Genomic DNA, 10,172 nt, shown 5'->3' with positions numbered 1-10,172 from the left:
TTTCCTGTGTAGTATACTTCTTTGTATATGGTAACTGGTAAGAGCACAGTTCCAGACACGGCTAGAGGTAATGTAGCTATACATTACATTACTATTATTATTATTACTATATATTATGTACTATAATTACGTTATGACAGTAACATCTGACATTAGGCCAGGCGTTACAATTTTAGAATATTAAAGATAAAAAAAAAAATAACAAATTCATATTATTGCTTGAAAATAGAGGTAGTGCTACGTAAAAATCTAATACCGCTCCTAAAAATACATAATATCATGAAATGAAAGCAAATTAAAAAAAATAATAAAAATTAATACTTTTTTATTAAACAAAATAAAATGTTGAATACCACTGGATTAGCAGAAATCCAGCTTTGTAATGTATAATATATACAATCCAGCACTAGTCCTTCTTATAGATAATGCTACATTAGTGACAGTAAAAATATCCGTTTTACATTCTAGATTAGTTTTTTATTTGAGTTATCTCAAATTCATTTACTTTATATGATTTTTTTAATGTAGTAAAAATAGCACACTAGAATATTGACTTTCTAAAAAATAAAATATAATTATTGAAAAAAATGAAAACATTTTTATTAGAGATTCACAAAAAAGGTTTACCAAATAAATGATTTGGCTAAAAATAAAAACATACTCATAAAATAAGATAATTCGTCAAGGCTAAAAATATCAAGCCCCGATATCTAACGCAACGTATGTTATAAAAAAAAAAAAAAAAATCATTTCAAATAACAGTAACTTGTATAAATATCTAAACTTAGGCCAACTTTTCTGCTCACTTCCTATCATAAAATAAATAAACGTATGGGCTTACAACGAATTATAAATAGTAAACAAAAACCATAATCAATAAAGGAATGGGAGGTACACACGTAAAATTTTACAAATAAAATCTAATAAAATTAATGCGTTTCAAAACAAGGGTTAGGTTTACAATTTACAGGTTTTTATGGACTCAGCAAACCCCTGTTTTCTTCGACATAGCTACTGCCAATAATCAGCTCACTCTCTTTCCGGTTCCACGTGCCCAATCTGTTTTTGTAGCTACTACACGCTATAATACCGTCCATACCTGGCGGTCTCTCTGTGGGCACGGGACAAGACATGGCCGCAGACATCAGGCCATTGTATCCGCCATTGCCGTTGCCCGTTGACATTGCCGCCGACCCGTTTTCCATTGCGCTTTTAGTAACTGGATCCATGAGCTCTTCTAAATTGTGCACGTCTTTGATGTTTCTCGGTGGCCGCGAAAACATCAAGAATAACGACACCGACACACCCTGTCGAATAAAATATTTCAAATGTAACTACTGCTGCAAACATGTCTGAGTATTCAAATAACTTAATGATTATCAATTCTTTCATTGGACAATGTAACAAGATTAGTATCCGAACATTAAAAATTATCGAGCAGTGATCGCTCATTACTCCGAACTACTCACGTTCTACATTATACGCATTAACAATACCGTTTAGTTGTTGTGTTTTAAATTTCCATAATAGTTGTTTTATTTATTGCGTTTTATGACATTGAACATGGTTCAAAATTGCGGTAACACACACTTTGATTACATATCTTATGGCTATTTCATTTGTTTTCATTCAACAAATAAATTACACGTACTCGTGAAACTCGAGTATCTATCACTTTGTACAAACACTCGTTCACTTACACAAAGTTTACAAACGACATTAAGCGGTGTAAAATAATGTGACACATTTTTTACAACACAATTACTGTTGAAATGAAAACTTTCTAAGAGTGGTTGTAGTTGTACTTACCACCATTGCAGATAAAACAATGACAAACACAGTCGCTGTGCCGAATCCCACAATATCATATAGTACGCCTGCTACGGATGGCCCGATGAAGGCGCCAAGTGCAAAAGTAGACGTCCATAAGCCCGATATTAATCCATATGTTTCCAAACTATTGGAGAATCCGTGTTGACTAATAAGTTACAAAATAATTTAATTAAAAATTAATAAACACGTAATGTATCAAAACTTCATGCTATTTTTAATTTTTAGCCCTTCGAAAAATAATTCAATCACTTTTTAATAAAGGCCCGATAAATAATGTTATTGTAAACATTTTCCGATTATAATTCGGACGTTTCAGACAAATTAAAATAGTAATGAAGAAATCAAACTCACACTGCTGTCCGTAATGCGTCGGTAAACGATGCAACCAATTGAGCACCCATTCCCATTCCATGGAGTACCAATCCAATTATGGTAACAGTCAGTTCCCTAAAATCGAATGAATTAATTAATATAATGTATTCACCGAATTTTATATTTTTTCAAAGTATATCTCACGTAGGTCTGTTCAAAAATGGCACGGGCCCGATGAGACTGAAACCAACCATGAGTATAATGCACCCAAGTAAAGTAACGACTTTCGCAGGCATTATTTTGTCGCAAAGCCATCCCCACCAAGGAGCTGTCAAAGCATAGGTTCCTCCATTAATGACGAACATGAGGCCTAACACCATCGGTGATAAATTGAACTGATAAAAAATATTAAGTCCATCAAATTAAATTGGAAAAAATCAAGACACAAATATTTACCTGTCTTAAATGTGGTTCCAAAGTGGCAGATAAGAATCCAATACTCATTGACGTGACAATTATACTAGCTGCAGCCAAAAGTATGCCAGGAATTTTTAAAACTTTAAGTAAACTAGCTATAGTGAAAAAAATGTTTAAATATTAATGTTTATAAGCAAAGGCTGCGTAAACAACCAACTTACCATCACTGGGAACGTCCCTCCTTCTGTTAGGATGATCTGGAAGGGCGAAAGCTGTCATGACAGCCGAAAGGAATAGTGCAGAACCAAGTACCAAAAATGGAGTAACGTAACCGCCGATCTAAAAAAGAACGAGTCGTGTTCGAGTTATATTTTATTAAATGTTACAACAGTAATTAATTTTCACTAATTATTGATAGTACCTCGTACAGAGCTCCTCCAACTGTTGGACCAACAATGAGTCCGAGACCAAAAAATGTTTCAAGCGATGCCTAAATTAATTATTATTATTACTATTTACTATTCAGCAAAACCTCTAGATTAAATTTACTTACAAATGTCGTAGCAACATTGTCTGGGAATTCCATAGCAATTATGGCAAAACTGGCTGTTAAAAAAGCAGCGTTACCCATAGCTTCTATAATACGGATTACAAATGAAAGTATAATGAACGGGTAGTGGCCATCTACCTTGTCCAAAAATCTATAGTTAAAGATACTCATAAAAAATAGTTTCATATTTTAAACAACAACTAATTAATTTTATTACTTTAAAAGCTATGGAATTTCTTGAATATAATAAAGTTGTCATTTAATCATTCTTAAATGAACCGTGCAATAAATAAAAAAATTAATTTTAATTTATTATTATTTAATCATATTAGTATAAAATATCCTTCAACGTAATAAAATCCTATTTAATTATATCGTACGCGTATTTTTCATACGAAAGAGAAGCCGATATTACTGTAATTTTAAGGCGTCGTCAAACACTGCCAATAAACTCCTATGTAAGTTAAGTAAAAAAAAATTAAAAATGTGTACACTAAACGTGTGTTAGCTTTCACACAATAATTTGGAGTAAATTTATTACCACCTCTCAATTTAATCCGCTATTAAATAATACTTCATTAATAAAAATAATTTATAATCATTCTCATGTTTCATAATCCATAATTGTAAATAAATAACAATGGTCATTAACATTGTTTAATTATAATTAAAATAAGTAATTTTAGTAACCCAGAAGTTATTTGTTATCAATTTTAAATAAGTATACGAACCGTTGGTGCATAAATTGGGTATTCTAGAACGTAGTTTAATAATTCATAAATCATTTTAATATGAACAAAATTAGATAATTTTTATAGACATGCATGTTCTCAGCGGAAACGTAAAATGTTGTACTATTTATATTCTGATATGTTGTATAAGTGTAAAAATCAAAAATAAATTATGACGAAACAAAATAGATAAACAAAAGACCTATCTATTTTCCAGTCGAGCTGATTCAATTCGAGTACTTATTACGTTATACATATATAAACATTTTTACGTGCAAAAAAACGTCGTCACGCTATCACATAGTTATCATTCTGAGATATGTAAAGTTCATAAGATTAGCAGAAAAGTCCGAGAAAACCCTGGGACGCTTAATTGCCCGTTTTCCATGTTTTTGTCTTGAAATCTAAAAGCTAATAATTTTTCATTTATAAATATTATTATGCATACATTTCAAGATAACCACCGAAAGTATATCAATTTGCACATGTTCCGATTGGCTTGAACTGTTTAATTACGTAATGATCGATTTGTTCTAAGAGGAAAATCTATACTTAGATTTGCCATTCGATTATTTATGAAATCTCCTTAAACTGTACATGAGTTGCATCCATAGTATGTATTATAACATTTAAAACAAATACCTTGACAGAGGTATTACAGAAAACTTGAGTAATGATAAATTTAAATGATTTATTACCGAAACTTATATTGTTTTTTAAAATATTGATAATTTCTTCATTGAACATTCTCAAGAAATCGTGTGTTGAAGATGGTTACTTATATTGACCGTAGTATATTCCATCAGCGATTACGACTTGTGATAAATTTTCAATATTTTAATAATCGTATTTTTTGATTATAATCCAACACAATTTTTCCTATCATAATATCACACTATGAAGACGTATCTCGAATAATAATATTTTGAGATAAAAGATTTCAAAGTTGAGACTTTGTTGTTTGAATAACAAGTTATTTATTTATAATCGTACCAATTTTCATTGATAGGACTTGCATCATTAGACAGAGAATAATAAGCTGAGTTCAACTATAGTAAAATGTTAAAAATCTTTTCTTTGAGATAAGTCCCAATGTAATTATAGTGCGATAGCTTATCAAATTTATTAATTTTACAAATGTAATAATTCTCTAACGATCATTGTGAGTTGTGTTTAAGCATGCAATAATATTTTAAGCATTTTTTATATAAAAAAAAAATATTATAATAAATTTTTATTTAAAATTTAATTACAAACAAATTTGCATTAAATTTAAAATAAGAAGTTACTCCACTTCTATGATTTTATGTTTAGTGGGGTGTCCACGACCCCTTCTCTGTTAATACGCCACTACTGTCACAAGTACAGTTTATTATTTTTATTATACGTAAAACAATAGAAATTGATTATTTTATTTTAATTATACAAAATTTATCGTATTTTCACAATTGTTGACGAATTAATAGTGTTTTTTTTTACTCCAAACTATTTTTATGGTAATTAGAGTCAGTCTGAATTGTGACTGTATATAAATTGTCACTGTTTATATTATATTTTTAAGTTCATTTTTTTTTTTAAATCCGGGACATAATTTTTTCAATAAAATTAACTTAATAAATAGGTTGTGGCAGGTCCGGATTAAGGAACACCCCGGAGATCACGATCTTAAATGATCCATCTCGAATTTTACAAGCGTGTCATAATTAACGACATATAGTTTTTTGGTTTTTTTTTTTTGCTCATCACATGGTAGTGATATTTTCCATTGGGGGCCATTTCAATGTATCCCCCCGAGGCAGTCCATATAGGTCTTAATCCGGCCCTGGGTGATGATTAAAATATTGAATCCTACCCGAACAGTATTGCACATATTCCCGTCGTAAATATTCCACCGTTGAACAAATACTTCGGTCCGATTTTATTTAGCTAAAAGATACATTTATATTCTTCATAACATTTCAGATATATTTTTATTGTATCATAATACTTACGTGTTTACCATAAATTGGACTAATTATAAATACGACTAACTCAAAGACCCCAAAAACGAGCCCATATTCGGTAGCAGTGGCTCCTTTCCTTTCTGCCTACAATAATACAGTACAAATTAGTCAATTTATTTATTTTAATTAAACAAAGAAGTTTTCTTTGATTTAAAAACGAAAAAGAAGTCTCAAGAAATATAATCATTCAGCCTTAAATTAAAATTAAAAAAAGTTATGTTGAGTATTTGCCCGAATGGCTCAGCTACATGTTATTAAAACTCTCTTAAATCTTATCATCAAGTAAATTTTAATATTTTTCTTAAATTACAGTAGATTTATACTTTATTGGAAAAAATTCATCCGAATGAAATAAAGTAAGAAATTAATTAAAACAATTAAATTCTGATTTGTTTTTATGTTTAAGTTAATCATAGAACTTGTAAAACAATAATAACAATATATTTCATATTTCGTTAAATGTGACCACTTTTGGGTAAAAATTAATACTATTGAAATCTGTAATCCCTATACATATATATGCGGCCACAATTCATATATTTGGTGGATGGTATATTAGGGATTTGTTTTTTTCTGATTAATGTCTGTAATTTCGCGAAAAAGATAATTTGATAACCCGTAATGAGCAAAAAAAATTTAAAAAATTGACGGTTTAAATTATAAATTTTGATATCGGCGCTACTGATTAAAATAGTTAATGATAAGTTTTATTTTTACAATAAACATGATATTTTTTATCAAGAGGTAGTATTCTTAATAGATCATACTGTACAGAGTGATCGGTTTATCATTAATCATTCGATTGCTCTCTAAACAAATACATTATTGGGAAAATCTGTACATATCTGTTTCGATTATTATATTTTATCCGATCACTCTGTATATAAATGATTATTACATACAATAATCATCATTGAGAACCTTACCAAAACATTTTACACCGAGTTTCTCAATATTTATAGCACATGTTAATGACTATTATGTTTGTATTTTTTAATGCAAACAGTTTGTGTGCATTCATAGCGATAATAATATGCTTTAAAGAGTAAAAAAAAAAGTACTGAGATGGATGGGTAAAGAAAACTTTGGACTTGCGAGATTTTTGTAAGTGGGTCGAAGATTAAATGATTTTCCTTTTTTTAATATTTTCTTTACATTATATTAATTACACGAGTTATAAATTTACTTGACCTCAACACATATCTGACCGATATTCAAATCGCATTTGGTTGCAGGCTTATCAATGACAGAAATACGTATAGACGGAGAAAATTTAATCAATTTGTATAATTACAAACTTAAATTAGAATTTATAGAAAAACAAATAAGTCTTTAAAAACTACTTCCCAACTATAATAATGATGTTTTAAAAGCTTTGAAATCCCTGTTCGGATGTAAACTAAATATCAGGGATATGATCCGTATCTAAAAAACTATTTTTCAATTGCAACCATAAGAACTATAGATTTTCTTAATAATTATTCGGCATTTTACTCTTACAATGACTTATATAGTACCATTAATACGGTTAATGTAGTGATTGAATAATTTATTAATATAGGGAATATTCAACCAGGTATTCTAACATTTTTAATGATTTTTAGCCCAGCTAACATTTTGCGTTACTTTTTCAAAATAATTTTTACAATTATGTACTGCGTAAATGCATATTTTTTGTTTTTTTCTAAAAAGAAAAAAAAATATTTTTTTTTATTCGAAATTTTTTTAATTATTGTTTTAACTTCTTTACTTAATAAAATGTAGGTATATAGCTCTGATGGGTTTAGCTCGTATTGGTGTGTGTGCGTTTTCCGCCCGCTCCATGTATCAAAATGCTTGTAACTCAATAATTACATAAAATATAATAAAACACCTGGTTGAACATTCTTTATATTAATAAATTTTTCAATCACTACATTAACATATTAATGGTACGATACAAGTCATTGTCAGAGTTAATACCGAATAATTATTAACTCTAACTCTGAGAATATTTGGCTTTTGATTAAATTAAATTCGATCGATTAAAACTGGAACTCATATTTTAAGTACGAAATGAACCGAACCGATGTTTTAAAATTTTTTTCAAACTCAAATAAAACTTAAAAAAAAAAACTATGGTTCCAATCTCCGTTAGGTTTTTTCGCTCATTTATAAAATGATCTGGGTCATAAGGTTTATTTTTTGATAATAACTATTAACTTACTTCTAATGGATAAAACGGAGCTTGTAGAGATACGCAAATAGCGTTGCAAAAGTCAGCAATACTAAACACGATTAACGTTAGCCATTGTCGTTTGCTGAAATTTGATATGCGTAGCATATTCAAGCAGCAGTCCGTTCACTGAAGCTCTCCGATGTCGAGGAGCGAAGAAAAATTTGTTAATAAAAAATTTAACTTGACGTCTCGGATGATGTGTAAACCGTTGCAGTTGGTACTTATATCAAATCGTCTCGACGTTTCGCTGACATAATTCTAACACTGCGGCCGCAATCTAAATAATTATAAAAATAAACATTTCATTTAATTAGGGACTACTGTAAAAATAGATAAATTTACTAAAGCTTCATTTAAATATTTTGAGTCTTACATGAATTTAACCATTTCTATAGTACTGATCGACGTACTTCTAGGAGTCCATCCTAATCAGTATGTAAACACAACCTAAAGTAGTGCCGTATTGAACATTTATGTATACAATATTAATAATATCACTAGTTGAAATATACTACAGTCACTTATAAACAACACTTATTTGAGACCAATGTCTATAGATATATCGTTTTCAACGTACAGTCTGATAAGACATATATTATTTCACACCCTCAGATGTTTCGTTCAAATATTTTATTGACAACAATATGTTTATCAATTTTATTTTTAAACAATGTGCCGAGCAATCGGCCTTCAAATTATATCTTTTAGTAATAAGATCAAAAACAAACAATTTGGACTTGGATCTCGCGTAACTAATCAAATTTCTATTTGCTCAAGACGACACGCTTTACAGACGCGGAATACGTTTTTTTTTTTTAAACTTCAAAACTCGGATAAAAAGAAATCTTCTAGACGACACTTTTATCCCGTTATTCATATAAGACTAATTCAAATTGAATATATCAATCGAAAATTAATAATTTTTGGTTATCATTTACCAGGAACGTCAGACCGAGTTTGCATATTAATAGATAGTACAGTAATTTTTTTAAATAATATAAGCAGACAAATTTCTTAACACATTCCAGTTATATTTTATTAGTGGCAATATATTATTTCAATTTTTTTTGTAGAGGGACTCACCTTCATTTTCCCAAACAATTATCAACGGGACAAACCTTTCAATTTATAAGGCTCGGTACCACTATACTTCTATTAGAATTTTAATTATGTTTATAAATGATCAATGACTAATTAATTAACACGATCACGCGGTTCAAACAACTGTAAATTAAAACTATTGAGAAAACTTTTTCGGGAAAAACAAAAAATTATTAAAAATTCACACTTTTAGCAACGGCTGATTTATAATTACTAATGTTCGTGTGCTAGTAATGCGCTTGTGTTTCAGAGATCAACGTACAGCGACTTATTGTGCCGTGTGATATTGTAACAAGCAAATACGATTTGTTTGATTGCAGAGGGAGTACATCTACACAGGGTTAACCAAAACTGTATCTGATAAATCAACTAAATATTGCAAAATACAAGTTTCTTCTTTCGTAGACAATCAAACAAGTATTGTAATTAAATTGAAAAGTAAACAATATATTTTTTTTATTTTTTAGTTAAATAAACAATAATTTTTTTTGTCTTTGCTTTAATTAATGTACCTTTCTTGTAATAACGAAAAATCAAAATAACAAATATTTAAGTGATAAGTATACTTTCTACTAATGTCTTATACATTTTTGGCTTTGTTTTAGATATTAGATTTTAAAAACTATAGATTTTCATAAGATTTAAGTTACTTCAAATTCCCTTTTCTATTTCATTATAAAATTAATATTTCTTTAGCTTTTATCCGAAAAGTAAACAAAAATAAAATTATCATCATTAAAATTAAACACTATATTTAGAGTTATAATTCTTCAATGTTGCTTGATTAACCTTGGACGAAATTTGAAAAAACCGGAATTAACTATTTTTATTTTTTTTGTAGAATAATAATCTTGCAGAAAATAATTGTTTGTTTAAAAAAAATTTGGTTATCCCTGCTTGATAGTAAAATAGTAGGTATATTTAACACCTACTGTATATTTAAAGTGATTCTCTTATCTCTGTATTAAACGGAGATTCTTTTCACACGGAACGTTGTGTATGTATTT

The 10,172-nt window shown here is 29.0% G+C and overlaps 1 protein-coding gene across 2 annotated transcripts; it reads right to left on the bottom strand.

Moving 5' to 3' along the window:
• Positions 1-308: 308 nt before the first annotated feature.
• On the bottom strand, positions 309-9,441 carry LOC126905693 (MFS-type transporter SLC18B1-like). Of its 2 annotated transcripts, XM_050685666.1 has the most exons (13): positions 9,148-9,441; positions 8,438-8,511; positions 8,053-8,341; positions 5,835-5,930; positions 5,696-5,769; positions 3,116-3,263; positions 2,984-3,052; positions 2,784-2,901; positions 2,602-2,717; positions 2,350-2,540; positions 2,185-2,280; positions 1,810-1,978; positions 309-1,307 (listed from the first exon to the last, which is right to left on the bottom strand). In XM_050685666.1, the coding sequence occupies exons 3-13, from the start codon at positions 8,167-8,169 to the stop codon at positions 975-977; spliced, it is 1,527 nt and encodes a 508-aa protein (XP_050541623.1). In that variant the 5' UTR covers positions 8,170-8,341; positions 8,438-8,511; positions 9,148-9,441; the 3' UTR covers positions 309-974. The 2 variants fall into 2 exon arrangements, with proteins under 2 accessions (XP_050541623.1, XP_050541622.1); XM_050685665.1 differs by lacking the exon at positions 8,438-8,511.
• Positions 9,442-10,172: the final 731 nt, after the last annotated feature.

Source organism: Daktulosphaira vitifoliae, unplaced genomic scaffold (assembly GCF_025091365.1).
Source record: "Daktulosphaira vitifoliae isolate Bord-2020 unplaced genomic scaffold, ASM2509136v1 Scaffold_4, whole genome shotgun sequence".
NCBI lineage: Eukaryota > Metazoa > Arthropoda > Insecta > Hemiptera > Phylloxeridae > Daktulosphaira > Daktulosphaira vitifoliae.
This window is presented reverse-complemented; position numbering and strand designations above follow the sequence as displayed.

Coding starts and splice junctions, on each gene's coding strand:
- LOC126905693 (XM_050685666.1), bottom strand. CDS start 8,169: ATGCTACGCATATCAAATTTCAGCAAACGACAATGGCTAACGTTAATC. Junction 2,902..2,983: donor TTGGAGGAGCTCTGTACGAG/GTACTATCAATA, acceptor GTTCTTTTTTAG/ATCGGCGGTTACGTTACTCC. Junction 2,541..2,601: donor TGGAACCACATTTAAGACAG/GTAAATATTTGT, acceptor ATTTTTTATCAG/TTCAATTTATCACCGATGGT.